This window comes from Lutjanus erythropterus, chromosome 11 (assembly GCF_056507025.1).
Source record: "Lutjanus erythropterus isolate fLutEry1 chromosome 11, fLutEry1.hap2, whole genome shotgun sequence".
In the NCBI taxonomy this organism is placed as follows: domain Eukaryota; kingdom Metazoa; phylum Chordata; class Actinopteri; order Lutjaniformes; family Lutjanidae; genus Lutjanus; species Lutjanus erythropterus.
The window spans coordinates 33345975-33367245 of record NC_139327.1 but is presented as its reverse complement, the minus strand read 5'-3'; the positions used below and the strand labels follow the sequence as shown (position 1 = coordinate 33367245).

At 41.1% G+C, this 21271-nt stretch overlaps 1 protein-coding gene across 5 annotated transcripts in view; it reads left to right on the top strand.

Annotated features, from left to right (window-relative positions):
* Positions 1 to 17060: 17060 nt before the first annotated feature.
* Positions 17061 to 21271, top strand: part of cadm1a (cell adhesion molecule 1a) — a 570965-nt gene continuing 566754 nt past the window's right edge. For 4 of the 5 annotated variants that reach the window (XM_084730385.1, XM_084730384.1, XM_084730383.1 and 1 more), the window contains exon 1: positions 17076 to 17170. In XM_084730385.1, coding sequence (XP_084586511.1) covers positions 17098 to 17170 — 73 coding nt within the window. In that variant the 5' untranslated portion in view covers positions 17076 to 17097. Of the gene's footprint in view, positions 17171 to 21271 lie in introns of all 5 variants that reach the window. The other variant, XM_084730382.1, reaches the window with a different exon arrangement.

The following is a 21271-nucleotide window of genomic DNA, read 5'->3' as shown; positions in this document are numbered from 1 at the left end:
CCTAAAAAGTCACTGACCCAGGTTTTAATTAGCCGTGTTGCATGATATATTGTAGCACAGCGTTTCACTGCAATAATTAGCAAATATTATCAGCTGGCTACCACACAGGTTGTGATCAGCAGGGAGCACATCCCCAAAATGACAGCACAGACGTTTGCTGTGACAACAGCCGCAAACTGTGTCGATGACAGCTCTCACAGACTGATTTCAAAATCTACCAGACTCTCCAGTTTTGTTGGTTTTCTTCCAGAACTTGGATTTTCTGTTCCTGCATTTCACACTGAAGGTGCGTGCAGAAATGTTCTTTTACAAAGCGGCAATCAATTGTTCCCGCCACTAAAACATGCAGACATGAAAGGTTGAGGCCAGCAGTGTTTTCCTAAAATCAGTAAAGCATTAAAGTAACCAAACGTACCCGTCCCTAACTGATAAAAAGGGAGTGAAAACACAGCTAAAGTAGACTCATCTTTGCCTTTTCACCTCAGCAGGTGACGAATCCCATCAGCCTCGACACAGCACCTTCCTGGCTAATTGGTGGATTTGGTGTAATTTTCCCTCATCCCCCCGCAAAAATCTAGATAATACATCTTCTTAAAATTTCTTATCTTGTCTCCTGTCAGGTCTTACGTCAAGAACTCTGAGTTAAGTTTAATCTTTGGTGGCTTAGAAAAACAGACTCGTTCTTTAAAAAGTGGACAGAAATTATTTTAGAAGGAAATTTTCAAAGGGTCGTGCCTCTCTGACAAATTTGCGTGAATCGTGCCCTTTTTACCCTGTTCCCAAGAGTGTGTGCACGCAATTACTTGAAATACTGCGAAATCTCCATGAAAACACACACACACACACACAGACACTCACACCACTGTGGATGAAACAAAGCCAAAGGATAAAATTGCATAAAAAAAAACTCACTGAGCCTGAGGGATTCAACTCAATATTTGGTTGACTAGTATGAATATTTATCATGTGAAGAATATATGTGACTTGTGTATATTTCCTTTTTCATGATGTTCCCCATAATACTAGTTTCATTACAACTTAAATCCACTTTAGTAGACAATATAGACACAAAAGGCAGAAAAACATGTGACATAAACATGCCTTTAAGAATATAACGTTATATACAAAGACTTTATTACAACTGAAGATCTGTTTTCATTCAAGTCAGTAGACACACTGGCATCATCCCACATAAAGATGAAGGAGGAGAGTGATGCTTTGAACACCCTGAAACTCACACTACCCCTGGCTCTTTTCAGGGGGGGGAGGTGACTATCCGTTGGCTCGTCAGCCTCCGATCCTGCCAAGCTCTCGACAGACCAAAGGTATGGACGGTTCACAAACAGAATGTTTAAATCTGGCCCGCATCAAAGGCCTGAATAGGAAATCACAATCAACTGGAGAGAATGTCAATGAACTGCATAATCCACATCCATCGGAAAAGACGACATTAGAAGGTTCATGAAAAGAAACGAGTGTAAGTTTATGTTGGTTTCCTTTGCCCCCCTAAAAAAAAAAAAAAAAAAAAAAAAAAAAAATTGTTTCTTATTAAAGGTATTGTAAATTCCTTTTGACTTGCTTTAGCCTTATTATCCTGTGTTCTGTACGGTTTTGTCTGAATCCTTTCTTCTAAAGACTGTCCGCAAAGCCTGATTGATTCAGCAAAACTCATATATCAGTCCAAGGTTTCTGAAAGTCACAGCTCCTCATCTAGACTGTATCCTTTCTAGTTAAAGGGAAAGGGTGGATTATTTGATGTAGGGTTGTATGAGGCACTTACTACTAGGTGGATGCCAGGGGGTATGCAGCCGGTAAGGAGAAGCACAGACAGGGGTCAGAAACAAAAAGTATCCCAGCCACTTAAAAATGGTCCACTTATAATGAAAAAAACAATATCGGTTTATGTATATGCTATATTTAGAATATTTTCACTCCTTTATCTTGTGGTCAGACAGCCTTTTTGGATCGTAAACTACCCTTAAACAAGCCAAATATCGCTCTCCCCAAACCAACCAGACTCCATAAGCAAAATCAGTAACTTAACCTCACAGAACACAAGAGTTGCTGGTCTTCCCCTGACTCGATCTGTTAGTTTGCTTTTGTTATTGTGTGACTTTGGTGTTTTAAAAGGATAGTTCAGATTCAGCGATCACACAGTAACACAAACGAACTTCAAATGCAGACCTCTGCTACGCAACTGAAAAGAATATTTGGATCTAAACCCTTTTAAATGATTAGTTTGGTCATAATTAGTGAAAGAATTCTTGAGTTATGGCCAAAATTGTGTTTCGTGACCTTGACCAACAAAATATGAGCATTTCATCCTCAAGTCCAAGCGGATATTTTTACTGAATTTGAAGAAATTCATTCCCAGTGTTTCTGAGCTGTTGCTCTCACGACGGTGGGATGGACATGAGGTTGCAGTGACCTCTGACCGCCAAAATTGAATCAGTTGCTTCCTGAATCCCCGTGGTCATTTGTGCCAAGTTTGAAGAAATTTCCTCTTGGTGTTCTTGAGACATCATGTTCACAAGGACGGGATCTTTTTCAAAAATTATAAATCAGAGGTGAGCAAAATATTTTAGACTGATGGTGCCAGTAGCATGTGTAACTAGCTCCAGGCAAGCTCCAGGTCTGTAGGTCACAAACACACACACACAAGCATGATCGCTTCCAGGCTTACAACAGTGGAGATAACTAACCAGCTGAGGCAGTGGGAGACCAGCAACTGCCAGGTTTTAAGAGGTAAAATGATTGATTTTGCCTATGGAGTTTTTTTGGTTTGCCAATACCAATATTTGACTTATAAAATGGTGCTTTCTTGTCAGAAACCTCTGTAAGAAAGCTTTCTGATGGCCAAGTAAAGTGGTGAAAATATTTTAAATATAGCATCCATTTAAAATGATATTGTTTTTTTTTTATGTGGACCCTTTTTAAAGTGGCTAAAATACATTTTGTCTAAAGCAGCACATTGCTTAGCTCCTCTGCTGGGGTCTCTCTCTGTTTTTCCAAACTGGGGTGCTGACTGGCCAAACTACTAGACCAGTGGTTCCCAAATTGGGGATTCAGCTTGAATCCTTTATTTTTATCAATTGGTTCCCATATAATTGAAAAAAGGTTGGGACCCACTGTACTAGACAATCAATAGATACATACAAAATGTCTTCAAGAAACCTGAACTATCCCTTTAACAAGGGACTGAAAACTGCCTCACAACCAACAGGAGTCCAAGATGTCAACAGTGTCCAGCAGATAAAGAAGGGGGCAAATATACCAACGCTGTACAACTCTTCACATGCAACAGCAGGTCCTGTGTGAACAGCAGGACCTCAACTATAGACCACTCCTAGGTGAGGTAGGTCTCCTTTTGTGAGGACTCCACATGCAACCACCTTTGAATGCTTCAGAACTTATATTTAACTATTGTCTGCTGCAGTGCTGACGGGCAGCGCTCGAGTCATGACATGGGTGGGATAGAAACATGCTTTTGTGAAGTCCAGTAAGGGTTTTCTATAGTAGAGGAGGTAATCAAACTACTCTGTCATGAATGGCTGTGAGCAATCAAGTCATGCTGGTATGGTGCAAGAATTTTTCCACTTCACAGCACGGCAAGGTAAAGTTCTCAACATTGATGATGTCTTAGAGGGGTCTTAATCACAAACCACAATAAGAGTCTGTTTCCTGTAGGTCTTTCCAGCTCACTGTGATTATTTGTGTTTGAACTATTCCTACCTGCAATATTTAAAAGTCATTTGTTGACTATAAAGCTCAAAATATATCAAAATGTCATTGGTTACACCTGTTTTTACTGAAGAATAACAACGCTAATGAAGCTTAACCACCTTTGTGAAAAATACATTGCATTTCCTATAAGTTCTATACATACAAAAGTAGTAGTACAAAAGTATTTATATATATAACTAAAAAGTATCCAGTGGATTCACCAGTCGAAAACTTTTAAAGGAATAGTTCAGATTTTGTTGAAGTGTGGTTTTACCTATCCATAGTAAGCCTACAGTAGACGGTGGTTGCCATGTCCGCAGTTTGAAGAAGCAGCAGGACAAAGTCAGCAGCTTCAAATTTTTTGGCCATGTTAAAAAATCAATAGTTTAAATGTATGCTGTATTTGGAATATTTCCACTTTACCTTACCATCAGACAGAATTTCTTGATGGGAAACCAGCAGAAACCAGACTGTAAGCTGTAATTTTACAGCACATAACAGAGTTGCTGCTTCAGTTATTAGTGTGTTTGTGTTATTAATCTTCATTTTATTCCCTCTGAACTTGATGATATTTTACATAAACTGTTGCCTTACATCTGGTTCAGTATTCAAGTCACTAATTCAGTCTGCAACTACGCTCACGTAGCTGCACTTCTTTTTAGTGCTGGCTGCGACCGACAGTACACATCATGTATTATCTTTTCCTGAAAATTTTGATAGTGATTTGGGGACAATGACATGGCTGGATAGCTAATCATTCTTCTTAAACAATACTGTCAAATTATATTTAAATTTATTTGCTGTTTGTCAGCCATGTTACTAATTTTGAACATTTCCTGAGAACATTTCTATTACATAAGAACCCCATGTAAATGAGTGTTCCAGGTATTAGTCAAATCCTCAGGTGTTACCTCGGAAACAAAGTTATAGCTGGTGAAAAACTTTCAGTTTTGATGCAAAACACATGAATATCAGTGACCTCGTGGAGCAATGCCTCATGTGAATGTTTTCAGGGAGAAAAGGCTGTCTTCCAACAAGGTAAACAAGTTAAAATACTCTAAATATAGTGTACACTTAAACTGACATTAATTTTATTGAGTGAAAATATGTTCTGCTGGCACGCCAACATCTTGATGGACAGCTACTGTAGGCAGTACACAGACTATGGATAAGTTTGTCATGCAATCCCACTTCAAAAAATCTGAACTATTCCTTTAATGTGAAGCACTATTTATGGTAAAAGGACTGCACTTAAATAGTGCTTTGTACCTTAATGGGCAGAGTGTTTTACAATTGGGTCATGGTGAAAGAGAAACACAAGGATCTCTTGTTATATCACTATTGTAAGCAACAGACATAGAAGCAACACTTAAAAGAGTTTGAGTGAAACATAAGATCCTGCTTAATAATTAAATACAGAATTCTACACTACCTTTCATTAGGCTGCAACAGTTACAACAAAAAAGCTCTTTTTTCTCAAGAAAAAGAAAACCTGTTTTCTGAGCCATGCATTCAGTAAGTGAAATGATATAAACCACAGAGCATATTTTCTAGAGAACTAAGCTCTAATGAGAGCATAAATCAGTGTGGACAAATGAGAAAAAGTCTTGGTTTTATGGGGTTATAAATGTATACTGGGGCTTTAACGCAGCCTCACTAGAAAGCCCATTTCCTCCTCTCTTCTCCCCTTCAGCAGCATCAATTACTTACTCTGTCCTGACATCATTTTGATCCTTGACAAAATGCAAATTGTGATCACTGAACTGTACCATCTTCCTTACGCTTTTTTCTATGTTCGCTTTTGGTTCATATTTTCAAGCAACAAATCTGCTATTTTTCTCTGTATCTCTCACTGCTCTCTTTCTTTCTGTCAGCTGACTGCCGGTGTCAGAATTAGTACTTCTTCATTCACATAAATGTACAGAATTACCTACCTGCTGCCTGTCAGATGAAGCACAGACTGTGGCCTTCTTTGTCTCAGTTCGCATTCACAAACTGGTGCAGCTGCAACATCAACTTCTCAAAAATAGCGTTTGCCTGAGTGTGTGTGATTAAAGCCCACTGTGCAAGTTTCTTCAGAAGCAACACCCAACGGTGCCAACTTGTAATATTATCAGAAAAGCACACACGTTTTCGGGCTGCAAACTGCAGACACATTTGTGTTTAAGTCACTGAATCTTCCATGCAAGATAATGCAGCTGCTTGTGAAAACAGACCGGCAAAAATAGAATTTTTGCACGCTACAAGCAGTGCTGCAGCTACACACATGGAGCGGGCTCAGTGGAGCGATTTTTGGTGATCACAACAGCAGCGCAGCTCCACACTTTAACTGCTACAATCTACAATGCTGACAGCTGCAAGAGGGTGTTGTGTGGATTTTTCTGTGCACCTGGTTACTTAAGTACAAAATGGCTTATTGTAGCTTTCTTTCCTCCAGTTTCTTCAGGTCTGTGGCTGTTACCATCTGCACAGTTATATTTAATTAATATTAAATGAATGTGATAAGAAAACAGCAAAAAAAGAGAGTAACATGACAGTTCAGTGGCTTTAATTTCAATTTTATAATAGAAAACAGTTAAAGGCATAATGTCCAACATTGTCCTTAATAATTATAGACTACATACAAACATAATTCCTCTAAATCATCACTTATGACGCACTTGAAGTGTGTGGTGGTGTGTGTATCTGCACAAACCCTGCAGCCCTCTGCCTGTATTTCCTTATTTTCTCATGTTTTCCTTGACTTGGGATCTTTCCGGGCAGTGGTGTGTAGCCCAAAGGCAGTACAGTGTTCAGGTTTTGAGGTTGGGGGTCAGTGTATCTATAAAAATGCCGCAACCAAAGGTGACATCACATAGTGCGTGTCTTTCCTATTCTGAGAGTTTTACACACACACAGGCAGAGAAGACTGAGGATTGCTTCGGCTGTATTCACACAAAATCTGCAGTTGCGCTGAGCTGTGAGTGTGCTTGCTTGTGCTTTAACGGCTGTGCAACAATCAGAATATATCGTTTTATTTCTCTGATTCTCTGATATGTTCTTGCTACCGGCACTTACTCTCCTAATTTATACTCAATGTCTATCACCCCCTCTCTCGTTCATTGAGCCAGGTAGGAAGCACAAACTTTGAATGGTGTGTTTATATTCTACCATAAAGTGTACATTCACCCCCAGGGTCTGAGCCCAACCCGACCCGCTGCGTAATTTTGAAAAAAAAAAAAAAAAAAAAAAAAGTTTTGTAAAAGTTTCAGTAAGGCTAAGACCCTCTGGTGTGTGTGTGTTTTGGGGGGAGTCTGAAATCTGAATATGTTATTCAAGAAAGCACAAATAATTTTATGTAAACTGTTATTTCTTCTACCTAAAGTTGCTCATTATTATTTCGGAAAAGTCCATGAGTTCCACAGCAAGGTTTTAAAAAGGTTGCATTTACCTTAATGAATGACTGACTTAATGCTCTAAGATTATTCCCTTCAACTGAAGGATATTTTTATGCAGTTGTATATCTTTTCTGCAGCTGGATTCCCAATGCAAACCATAATTTTTCGATGTATACATTTATTTTTTTCAGCATCTGATTTTTCAGTTTCCCTCAGTCAAAGGGAAGGTGGTGGTGGGCTTCAGACGGTTTATAAAACTTAGTTTAGCTAAAAATAAAAAAGAGAGAAATGAAGAAAAGTGCAGAAAGAGGATGTGCAAATATATATCACAATTAATTATATACCTAAATTTAATCATTTTGATGCTTTGTAGGGACAACAATTACACTGCCAAAAAACATCAGGTTAGAAAACAAAACATTTGCCCAGTTAGACGTGACTTCCAGGATAAATTATGTCCACTTCCGTCCGAATACAGATCATTTTGTTTGCTGAACAGACACAGACACAGATAATGACATCTCTGTGTGCCTCTAGTCAGTATGTAGCTGTAGCCCTGCTGTTTATCATGATATTATCATCAAGGGAAACAGTGCAGTCCGGTGGTGCTTATGCAGCCATCAAAAGCTCCAAAATTGAAAATTGCTATGTAGAGAGTTTGCAAAAAATAGTATAAACTCTTGTGAATGTTGCATCGCAGCATAAATTTGAAAATTGTTTCACAGACTGTCACTCATGAGCCGGGGCTGGAGGAGGTGAGCTACCTTTCTCTAGAGGGTCTTTCTTTCACTCATTCTTTCTTCTTTCTCTCACATTTATCTCAATTCTCACCAGCATCCCCTGCAAACCTCTTCTCTGCTTCCTCGCCTCCTTCTTCCATTACAGGAACCACAGGGGGGATGATGAAGCTACGAAGCTTCATCGAGAAGCTGCCCCCAACCCGAGTCTCACACCTTAGGTTGCTCTCTACAGCACCTCCTGTTTAATGCCCCTCATTGATCCACCACTGTTCACCCTCTCGTGCTTGACCCCCATTTCGTCCCCACACCTTCTACCCTCTCATTCCTCTTTCACTGTCACTCACCACCCCCAACCTTATCCGTTCTAACCTTACCCAGTGATTAATTTGCATACACAAGTGGCACTGTCTTTGTTAATGAAAATACTTCATTAGCTGCTGCAGTGGTGGAATCAGTTTTCTGAGGGGCAAGGGTGAACTAAATTAAAAGGGCACCAGCTGTATGCAGTGGGGCACTATTGTCCCAAAAGTAGTGATGCATGTCTTTGTTTAAATAAAATTGCTTTATAATGTGACTTAAAGTACAACAACTGCTACATCTCTGTAACAGAACCACGCACCGAACTAGTAACTACTTAACTGTTATATGTAGAGGCAAACATGTTTTCTATCATTTAGTGTGGCTAATATGGCACTGCATTGTGTTTGCTCCACTGGAGGGCGCCCTGAGGACCCTGCAGCACATTTTCTCTGCAGGAAGGGCACACTCTTTACCATGTTTTCTCCACTGGAAGGGCATCCTAGAAGGCACTTTATCATGGTTTGTCCACTTGAAGGGCACCTTAAAGGCACTTTAACAGGTTTTCTTCAAAGGAAGGGCACCCAGGGGGCACTTTATCATTGTTTGTCCACTTGAAGTGCACCCTAGGAGGCACTTGATCATGGTTTGTCCACTGGAAGTGCACTCTTGAGGGTACTTTATTGTGTTTTCTCCACTGTCAGGGCACTCCAGTAGGCACATGATTTGCCCAGTGAAAGGGCACCCAGGAGGCCAAGTTTTCTTGGACATTGCTGTTTTATCTACCACTAGGGCATTCAAGAAGGCACTTTTGCTGTGTTTTTTTTTTTTGAACATGCACCCCCACCCACTCATCAAAATATTCTCTCAAATTTGAATTCCTTTTATTCAAATTCAAATTCAACCCACACTCCCTTTAAAGTGCACAGGTTAAATTATCATGGGCTTACACCACAAATTTATCCACTCTCATCATCCATCATGTTATCCCTCTTGGCCTCGGATCACAGGCGAGTGGTTGCGTTACTTTCCAGAGAATCAAAAAATCTGCAGGCAGCAGAGTGTTTTCCCTCTCTGGAATCAGCCCCCCCTCCCCCTCCTGTGATAAAGGAAGCACCGACTGTGGAAACCTTCAAATTGAAACTCATAGCCTATCTATTGTCATTGTCCTATGACCAACATCAGCACCGTCTAGCTCACTGACGGCAGTCTGTGCTCCTGCCCCAGTCCAGGCAGCTGTGATACAGAGACATGCCAGTGGGAGCCCAGCACTACCTCCTACATTCCTGGTTGCTGCACCACCACACTCAGTCGCCCTGCTATCTGTGTGCATTCAGCTCCCTGTGTCTGACTCTGTGAGCCGTGTGTGTGGCTGTTTATCTTTCCTCTCTGTAACACACTGGCCTGACGTAGCATTTCTTCCTGCTAGTGGAATGAGGTTATGCACTTACTTGTGGGGATGCTGATGCTGGCTGGCCCCCCACCACACCAGTCGTATGCCTTGATTTCACTGTCACTGCCTATTTTAGTGTTTTCTCCTGTGCATCTGACCTTCCAGTTAGAGTTTGGGTTAGGACTATTCTTGCTCAAGGTTTCTTCCTTCCTTGCTCTGTGAGCAGTGGGGCCAATAGATGGCAATGTTGGTAAATCTGTCGGTCATGTCATGATATTAGTTGGTCCATCCAGCACTTCTCCAGAGTAAGATACCTTGTCAACTACTGGCCATGTTGCCATGAGATCTGGTGTTTTCATAGGTCCTTATGATGACATTAATAGCAGTAAATATGCTGAGTTTCTCTTAGAGAGTGTGAGCTGGTGCTGAGCAGATGAATGTGTGCGCAGGGAGCAGCTTGCCCAAATCCATCTTCTGGGGGTTTCAGCACAGTCTGAGCCTAAATTGTACCACTCATCAGCCCACGTCCAGTAGCCTGGATTGCCAAACAGCTCAATCCAAAATGCCTTACCCATTGCAAACTTCTGCAGCCAGCACATCTCTTATCTGGGCCTCACAGTTGTCAGGCTGCTGCTAAATAGCAGTACGCAGCTGTACTCAGCTGACCAAAGAAGTGTCCATCGATACACTGTTTTTCCACAGAAATGACTGCTTTCCAAGGGCGAACCAACTGTGATGTCACACATTTGTTTGCAGGCTACCATTCTGGTGCCTCGAGTTCGGCGTTATGTTGGTCACCATTGAGCTGGTAAGTGGCGTACTACGACTTGGCAATAATGGTAGCATGCCTGGCCACAAAGTTTCTCATATTACAGCTAAACAGTCACTAAAACAAGTTTCTAAAATACACTGCAGGCGTGAAATAGGCACTGCAGTAACAGAACCTTGATAGACTGATCAGCACTGTCTAGTGTGACAGTTTGGTCTGAGGTTTGTGAGCCCTGAGAATGACCAGTCAATCAGATGGTAGCTCAAGTATACCCAGTTATATTGTTTATTTTTCTCTGAATAAGACCATAATTTACTAAATGAACATCATGATGCATTGAAAAAGATTTGAAGCTAGCGGCTGAGACCATAAACTCATTAGGAAAACTATTTACTGAGGTCATACATCAAGTTCAGCTTTTCTGCCATAACAGTACATAACAATCAGACTTCTTTTGCCACTGGACATTAGATAGAGTGCAGTGTTAAAATTTGAGTAAAGCTGGGTTGTAAATTTGTACAACTCCAACTCCAAGTTCCTCACTTGTCCATCTCTAAGAAACATCCTTATGCCTGTCTAAGGTAAGACACATCACCCTTGAGATAGGCTGACAGTAGTAAAAATTTAATTTTAAATTCTGACATGATAGACCTGAGATAGGCAATATAGTGACAGCTAGTGTTTTAAGCTATGCTGAACCTTAGTTTCCTGAGCAGGCTATGGTCATAAATGTCAGATGAAGTGTTTATTTAGACTTCAAGTCTATTTTTTCGACAATACGTGCAAAAACAAAAAGGCTAGTACCCAGTAAAAAGGCATCAAAAAGGTATTGTATAATCCCATGGACTCTTTCTGCAGATTTTGTGGGCAAACTGCATTTACTGCCATTAGACAGGTTTACTGGTAAACTTTATTCCATCTGCTTTGATTGCCAACACCTGTCTGTTCTGAGCGCAGCCACCAACACACTCTTTCTTTCTCTTTCTCTCCTTTGCTTATCCACACCAACTGCAGTGCTTCTGCGTTGTGTTGATGCAAAATAGATCAGGAATATTCACACATATCAAAGGAAAACTACATATTCCAAGGAAAGTTTGGCTGCTCATTTGCTACTGGATGCTTTGAAATGACAATGCAGAGCCTGTGAAGACAGACCCTTCAGTGTGGCAGGAACGCTGTCGTCATGCAAGCATGATGTTTCATGACGTCTGCAGCCTAGACACTGGGTAGGGCACTACTGCATTTGCTTCGCTTTTCAGACCCAGAAGCTCTGTGCACTACTTAATATACAGTCTATGCTACTTTCTTTTCATTTCAAGAATCTGCCTTCTTATTGTGAACAGAATTTTGCATTTTACCAGGATCTCCCAGGGAAATTTATCTCTGGGGTTTTCTTTTGGACCAGTTTGCTATGTTTGTAATTACGGAAATCTTGACCAGTTAAAGCTTCTGTTTTGTCGTGCTTGTTTTGTTTTTGTCTGTTTGTTTGTTTGTGTGTGCCTCAACGGTGTACATGGCAAAATGTTGGTTAACAGCTGAGGCTTTTTACTCTGAGCCAAAGTGCTGGGGCAGCTGACTGAAGTGGTTGGAGCAACCCTGTTAACATGGCTAAAAATAATGCAAGATAAACTTTTGATTATCTTCAGGAGGAAAATCCCTTAGCAGCAAAGGTAATAGTATATACAAAAGGGAAAAGGTGAACCTAAACAAAGAATGTAAAATATGGTTGCATAAACATACTGCACCTCACATTTCATTTTCACTGCTGCAGTGGATTATATACATATAAGGATGCAGCTATTTATAGTATCTACTGGTCATCAGCTTACGTATGTTTTCAAAATGATACTATTCAGACAATGCTATGTAGACATCCCAAGTTAGAATACCATAATAAAGCGCCATAAAGCCTCACCTCCCATGTCTGTCACTGGTTTTGATCTTTCAAGTCCTTCTGGGACCAATCACTTAAGGTTTAGTCTAAACTATTAGACGCAGCAATGAAATGAAGCATAGCTGGCCCAACACTGACCCACATGACCATTAGAGGCCTACAGAGCAAATTACTAAACTATAGGGGTCTATAGAGGTTTGTATCCACAATTTAATTAATACAGTGGAAAATGCTTGTAGTGACCACATCTGCCCGGGCCAGCTTGGTCAATATGAGCGAATGATTATTATAACCAATTTCTTTTCTTTCCCTCTTTCGAAATACAGCAGCTGTGTCAAACACCACGTCAGCCTCGGCAGCCTCCCTATTAAGTTTCTCCAACACATTCTCTATTTTTAAATCGCTCAAACCAGCTCATTGAAATTTTGAAATTGTCCCCTCTCAGGCTCGCTGCCAATTCTTCTGCGTTCTCCCTCACCAAGGTCCTGCTCAAGGGGGCATTGTGTGACCGGGCATTATCAATCCACCTGACGAGAGGCGCTTCAACCACAGGTGCTTTCTCCGTGGGCTTTTGTTTTCTGTCCCCATCACTTGCGGACCCTTTCTCGTCGTTTGAGTCGACTGCACAAGGTAGCCTGAGGAACACCAAGTTTTGCTGCTGCTGCATCTTGTTGGCTCGTTTTTGGCAGTTTGTCACTTTGAGGAGACTAGGTTTTTCATTGAGAGATTTTTTTTTTCAGTGTGCACACAGCGAACGGAGGCCTCAGCAGAGAAAGGGTGGGAGGCATGGGAGTAAAGTTAAATAGTATTGTATTTTTGGTAATTCCTCAACTACCAAAATATGCACATTGCACTTTTCACAGCCAGTTCAGATCATGTCACAGTGGATATTTTGCTAGAAAATTTTTAACAGCACAGTGTAGGAACAGCCTTCTGATAAATGATTCAGGGTTGTTTTAATCTGACAATAATTATCATGATTGTGTAAAATATAACATCTTCTAACTCACTCATTTAGAAATGGCAATCAATTGTTTGAAATGTAATAAAATATGATGTGGAATTTCTGATGTGTTGCTGCTTCTTTAGCTGTTGAAAATTGCTAAACTCCGTTCTGTTGTATCTCAAGCAAAGCAGATCACTCATGCATCCATTTCACACTCCAATCATAAAGGATGGTGATCATTCAATAGCTAACAAACCTCCTGAGGTCTGATTATTACCATTTTTATATGGGTGGGGAGCAAAGGTGAATAGTAATCAGTCCTCAGGAGGTTGGCTATCTTAATGCAGTGGAGGGGAATGTGTATCTCCATGACCTGGAGAGCTGAAATTTCGTGGCAATAGCTAGTGGTAAGGTAATTCAAAGCAAATTGGTCCGAGGCAAGGGTCAGACCTAGAGTGATTCCAAAACCTGTTTGGACTTGGAAATCGAGCTACCTGGCTAGGCCTGTGAGAAGAGCTTGCTTGTGATCTTGTGGCTACACAAAGCTTGAAGAAATGGTATGGGGCCACCACCTTGTGGGCCAGCCATCTGCGAGACTAGACGTATAAGATGGATGAATCTGCAGTTGGGCTGGAGTACTGCTCCCAGACTCTGAAAACTTGCTGGAGGGACATGGCACATCACATCTCTGCAGAAGTAAAGCCAGGTCTTCAAATGCAGCAGGACTCCTTTTTTTTATATAGTTTCCAATGGTCCTGAGCACCGCTGTGTCAGACTCGCCAGTGACGAACGTCAATGTCGCTTAGGTCCTATGTCCACCAAAGTGTTTTTTCCCAGCTGAAAATGCCCTGCGCTCTTCTAAACAGACTCAGCTGTGAGTGCATTAAAACGCTTTGGAGGCACAGAGTTATTTCAGCTCAGATGCCTTGGTTGCTGTGATCACCCAAAGTTGACCATTTTGCAACCGTAAAACAATATCAAGCGCTCTGTGCAGAAGAGATGCACAGCCCATTGTTATGCTGCTATTTGTGGCGTAGATATGTGGCGTTCCCATTAGAAACAATCCAAAAAAATATGCTAGCTGGTGGATACAGCCCTTTATAGCAGTGGTTCTCAAACAGAGTGCTAGTCCAGGTGTGCAACCACACATTATTATTATTGCAACATATGACTATACAATAAGTTATGAATTAGGCAAATTCTATACTCTGAAAAACGAACTTCTGTGAAAGTGAACCCTAGTTTTCGGTATATGTGCAGTTGCCAGATGATGGGATGGTGTGACACATCAAAGGCCCTAATTTATTGATGCTTTTTTTTTCCCCAACCTGCACTCTGGGAATTCTGCCTCTGATTGGCTAGTGCTTGTTGCCTCTGTTGGTTAGGTTTTGCATTATTTCACAGGTGCACCTTGAGTTTTTGGCTTGCCCTTTGGTGCGCCATGGGTAGTATAAGTTTGAAAACTGCTGCATTACATTGCCTATACTATTCACGTTTTTCAGTTCCAAGGTCTTGTGCATGCTAGTTTACAGGGATGGCGTACTGGGGGGAGTTGTGTGAGGAGTTGCTGACCTGTCTTGTCATGCATTGTAACACCACGGTCCAGCAAAAGGTGGTTCATAAATTGTATCTGGTCAGAGCTTTAGGCCAAAGGTCAATGATTCTCAACTGATCTCCTCCTGTAAGTACGGTGGATCAGGGGGTGGGGGAAGCCTTCACACGGAGCTGGTAAGCTAAAAAAAAAGAAGTGTGGATGAACTAGGAATATCTGGAAGAGGACCCTGTCCAGAAAGTCTCCAACACCAGCCTCAAGAGGAATTTTTCTTGCATCCTTGATAGAGGACACACAATATGAGTGGACCATGTTGCGAGCCTCTATTGCAGACAAAACTGCTTAGACTTTAGCTGGAAGTTTGTGAATGCCTGTCAAGACAGTGACTAAAGAACCTGCTGGGCCACACCAACCAAGTCTGAAGGATGCCGTCAAGCTGAAGGACTCCCTTCAGACTTAGTTGGCTAAGAGAACTCTTGAGCAGCAGCCAGGTGTCTGAAGGCCTGAAAGATTGCAGCTTCCATTGTCACTGTTTTTTAAAAAAAGGGGGACCAGAATGTGTGCTGTGCTTCAAATGTCAGGGTCTTGCTCATGAGTTAGGATAAGATATTGATGCGCGGATTGGTGCTGGGTCAGCAATGATGTGGACAGCTATGGTGATAAGAAAGCTGAGCCTGGACAGGAAGCTCTTGATTTATCAGTTGATCTACCTCCAACACTCGACTTCCAACTATCACCCATCTTTGCAACACAAAAGAAACTAAATTAAATATAGCATATTTTATCTACATTTGAAGTTTACATCATATAATATTAAATGTTCAAAAGTACAGCAAAAGTCGTAAAATAAAATGTCATTTATACTAAAAAATATTAAATAAGATGTCATTTTAGCAATGTACATTAATTTTAACAGCACTCATTGACAAAGAGCTTATCATTTCACCTGTATTGGATTACCTAGCTGAGCTCTACACCGCTCTGAGTGCATTTTTTTTAGTGAGTATTTGTCTTTTTCTTCCCTTTCTATTTTTGTAGATTGTTGTCCTGTCCTAGCTTTTACAGTGATGACTTTTGGTCCACCACATCAGTGCAGTGTGTTTTTGTATTGAACATTAAAAAAACAAAAACAAGTGGCCTCATGTTCAGTTATCTTTACATTACAGATCTGAAAATTGCTACTAATCATCTGTGCCTTTTTCACAACCAAGGCTCAAGAGCAAGTGATGTTGACAGATTTTGTATGTAATGAGTCCCCGAGAACCACAGGTGGTCATTTGAGAGGGTCCCTTTCCCAATAAAATGTGTTTTTGATACAGTGAAGTTTTAAACTTCTTTTGCTATATGGTTATATTTGTGTGTTTTACAACCTTAAATATTTGCAGCAATGAAAGGCAACATACACATAATGCAGCAGTTATATTAATTAAAAAAACAATAACATGGACCATTTTACTTTTGATACTTTAAATGCATTTTGTGACAACACTTATATAATGTTTACTCCTCTCACTCTTGATGCCCTTCCAGGCAATCAAACATGGTAAAATGGCCTCTAGGGTGCACTTGTAGTAGACAAAATGTGGTAAAGTACGCTCTTGGTGCCCTTTCAGTGGACACAACATGATAAACTGCCCTCTGAGGTGACCTTTACATTGGACAAAAAGTGGTAAAGTGCCCTCTAGGGTGACTTTAAAGCAGAGAAAACACAATGCAGTGCCATATAGGCTGCTCAATATACTAGAATTTTTTTTTTTTTTTTCTACCGTGCCCCTCAGACAGCCTGAGCCCGCCACTGCACTCTCCAGGGTGGCTGCCCTGAAGGAACTACCTGTCCCATTCAACTTCTGCTCCATCAAACCAGCCCCACTGTTTGATTCCCACCTGTAGAAGTGAAGTGCAGGTGAAGAATGGGGGAAATGGTGGGGGGATATTGCCTAAGACAGGTGTACATATATATATATATATATATATGTATACATATATATTGTATTCCTTTCAAGAGCCCGCAGCATGAAAGGACTGTTTTCCCATGATGAGGATGGGACCCATCCAATTTCACCACACACACACACACACACACACACACACACACACACACACACACACACACACACACACACACACACACACACACACACACGCCTCCCTACTCACCACTCCTGCAGCACAACACAGCGATAAAAGCACTGAGAGCCTCCCTGAGTTTTCTTTTTTAGCATTAAAACATTAAAAGAGTTCAAGAATACAAGGCACATTAATCACAAACCACATAATTTATCACAAAAAATGAATTAAATGAATATGTTAAATAGTACCCTCCCTTTCTCGCATCTCATTAACTGAGTCCCGTTGTAGCTATAGGTGAAGCTGCCTCTCTCTGCCATACTGAAGCAGGTGTCCAACATGGCGAACACTCGCAGCGGCTCTCTCGCGACTATTCTCTTTTTATTCATGCTCCAAGCGGCTCTTCACAAAGGTAGGACTTTTCTTTATGATGTCTAAACGGAATACACACTTTCCTGCCAGATTTCCGTGGATTTAGATGGAGGAGCGTGATTTTATCTGCAATTTTTGTACGTGCGCGGCAGCAGAGCATTTTTTGGATGCATGATGTTGTTGAACAAGTAAGGAAACCTAACTGTCCGTAAAGTTGCAATACGGATCAGAAAGGGCAGATTTGTGTGCGTGTGTGCCATGTATCCTATACAAACAGGCGTTACAGATACGCTGCCGAAGAATACATCACTTTGGTCAGCTCACCATTATAAATCGCTTTGCCGCCGCCACACAGCTGCCAACTCTTAAATGTAGCCAATTCTGGTGTGGAAAAAGACAAATTGCATGGTCTTTTGTCGCTCAGGGGGCATTGAGAGATACATATGACCTGTTTAAATGGGTGTTTGCTCGGTCAGTCCGCTAGCTTGGTTACTTTTGTGGCGTGTTGTTCAGAGCGGAGCCTGGGCTGCTGTAAATCACTGAAAACAGCGGTGCGTTTAAGTAGAATGTGCAGCAGCCCTGACAACGTGCGGTTTGAAGATACGCTACGGCGAACTCTATTCAAAACTCTGCGAATTTAACTGGACGTCACCGAGTCTGCGATGCATGCACAGTAGACTGTAATTCGATTTATGTCAGTAATGTTGTGCCTTTTTGATAAATTCGGCGTAAAGAAAGCGCACGATTCAGCAGTTATTTGCCATTTAATTTCAGTTTTACAGAATTCATTCACCGTTGGTCACCGCGCTGGATTTCAGCGAGGGGGCTACTAGAATGACGGGCGAAGCCTTTATAAAAGTTGACATTTCAATGAAGGGAGGGATTGTTGTTGATTTGTCTGTATGCCGAAGTGAAAAGCACATCGGAGTGGTTCGCATGATGTCTTATATCGTCTCTTCATACGTATGTACACTTGCTGGTAAACACGAGAAGATTAATTTGCGCGAGTTTCCAATTACGTTCCGGGCTGTGTTTTCGTTAATATCGGGGCTGGATTTTCAGTGGCATCATGCATGGAAACATCAAAGGTTTGTTCGGGTGTAGTTGCCTAATCTGAGTCAGATGCTTTAGTGAAGCTGGTAGGTTACAGATAAAGCCGGCGAGGGAGAAAACTGCGACATGAATTTTTACGCTTTTGGCTTTTTAAACGATTGGTGGTGATGTTGTGAGGGGTATTAGTGAGTTGGCGGGCTGCGGAACAGGCACACACGTTTATTTACCAGACTAAAGATGGGATAAAGTGTTGTGTTACATGTCAGTATGAAGTCGGCGTATTAGAGGATATGTTTGCTCTGTGTTTACTCATGAAGTACTGAAAGATGCACACTCGTTTCGGTGTAATTGAGCTATCTTTGCGCATTGATAGGCTACGATGAAGATGTGGTGGAATAATAGTAGTCGGGGCAACGCGCCCCCCCCAGCACGCACATGCTGTTACTAACTGGAGACCCGTACAAATAGGTTGCACAATTATATAACTGGTTAAAATATAGCTTTATGGTGAATTTTATCACAGCTGGTGTGCTGCTTCAAGCGCCTGTTATGGCCTTTGTTTTTGTCAAGTCAGTCCTGCCATGAGTGATCCCAAACATAAAGTTATCATCATGAGAATGAAACCTTTTTTTCCACGCTGAGTTCGAGGCTGCAGTGGTGAGAATGACAGGGCGGCAGATGTCGTCGTTTGTCACATCCTGGATTATCAGGCGGGCTTAATCCATCATTGCGTTCATCCATTAAAATGGACGCACACTGATCATGTTATTTCATGCGTCAAGTCTGCTAAACAGTCCTGCAAAGCAGAGCAAACTAAGAAGGCTCTGTTGTTGTGTGGACAGTGGGGCAGTGCTGCTCTACCTTCATGAAAATGGCTCCACTGATTTCAAACAAAGCTCAGGGCAAGCTTGCACAAAGCATATCAATTATTTACCTCCAGTGCATACTGTATGCTCACATCTAGCTACAGTAAGCATTGCAGGATGTGTTTTTTTTCCTCCCCCTTCTCAATACAAATAAATGGAAGTTAGTGCTATGGTTGCACTGCAGACAGGCTATAAGAGAAGGCTGCATTAATTAATTTCACCCCAACTGCAAGTTCCGTTTTGGCACGCAGGCTAACCTCATATGGTCATCAAATCACACAAGTGCTCCAAATGAAATGGATTTATGAGAAGGCGTTCACAGTTCGCCGTGTTTGACTGCCATTGCTCTTGATTCAGAGGACTCGGAGGAGAGGATACAGTGTACCTCCAGAGATCATGTTCGTTCATCCTCTGGAAATAAGTTAATTAGCGATCAGTTTAGTCAGTCATTGTTAGGGCATTTCAGCTGATTCGAGTAGAAATTTACCAGGTGGACGTCATAAATTGTTCTCATAATATTTCACACAAAGCTTGAAGATAAAAGGGCTCTAACTAAGCATTGAGAAGCAAGAAAGAAATCTAAAATCAGCACATTTTATTGCGGTAATTAGAGAGAGCGTACATGGTAGAACACATTATCACAAAATTACAGACATAAACACATAGAGAGATGCAATAAAAGTTATATATTTGTGTATCTTAATTAAGTCTGCTCACAATCATATTATATTCTAATTGCAGTCATCAGTTTAGCTTCTACAAATAATTAGATTTTGAATTGGTTGTGGCTGTGACATTTTGTGTTTAGATTGTCTGCCTCATTAATGAATTCTTGATTTATATTCATATATTTTAATCAAGTTTTATTCATAGAAGACAATAGCTCAGCGGGGTAGTTTGGATTTTTAAGTGGGGTTGTAAGAGGTATTTATCCATAGTCATTGTATTACCTCCAGTAGATTGCAGTTGACACACCTGCAGGTAGCAGGAGCAGCAGGAGCACAGGTGTAGGATGTACTGCTGTGGATAGGGTCAGCAGGAAAACATATTTTAGCCACATAAAAAAAGGTCCACCTAAAAATATCAGTATCTGTTTAAATCTACGCTATATTTAGAATATTTTTACAGGTTTTCTTTGCCATCAGACGGCCTTTTCTGATGAGAAACTGCTGTTATGTAACCAACCAAACTCCATAGGTAAAATCAGTCATTTTAACTTACAGAACAAGGGGGTTGCTGGTGTGCTGCTGCTACGTCTGGGGAGTTTGTTTGTGTTATTGTGTGATATCTGTGTTTTCAAAGGTTAGTTTGGATTCTCCGAAATCACACAAAAGCACAAACAAACTAACCGATTGAGGCAGTGGAAGACCAGCAACTCCCATGTTCTGTGAGTTAAAATTAGTAGTGTTGCACATGGAGTCTGGTTGGTTTGGAAAGAGTGATATTTGATTATTTAATGGTAGTTTCCCATCAGAAAAGGTGGTCTAGCGGCAAGGTAAACTGGTTTACTTTCATTTACTTTTTGCTGCTGATCCCACCCACAGCAGTACATTGCTTAGCTTCCTACACTGGTACTCCTGCTGCTTTTAGTGCCATTTACTGCAGGTAATACACTGACCATGTATAAGTACCTTATACAACCGCACTTCAAAAAATCCGAACTATTCCTTTAATGTTCAGAAGAAGAAAAGAATAATCATAAAGCCAACACTGATAGCCTTGCAGCCCCATGATTAAAAGTACCGTGCAGGGATATCTTGTATCCTGTCGTAATATATGCATGGTGGTATGTTGTTAACATGATGTTGTAATCATTATAATTAAATTCCTTTATGATTAATTATTAAGCTCAGTTGTAATGTGGCTGATACACTTAGAATACAAAGGGCACGGCACTGAAAAGGTGCTTTCAGAGAGTGCTAAGGCAGCACACTCTGACCACGAGCTTGCTGAGACTTGAACACTTGGTTAGGCAATCTATCAGTTATAGTGAGAGGCATCTCTGCTTTCATTTTTGTGCAGTTATGTAATCGGGGTGGTAGCGCAGGTGAGAGCAGAGGCCGTTTCTGTGAATGCAGTGAAAGTGTATGCTAGTGTGTCTCCACCGTGACTAGTTCAGAGATGTAGAGATGTATGTGTGTGGAGGAGCTGGACTTCTTTTTTTCTGAGTTTTCATGGCTCCTGTGTTTTTGATCTTGGATACTGATTATGTTTCTTATCTA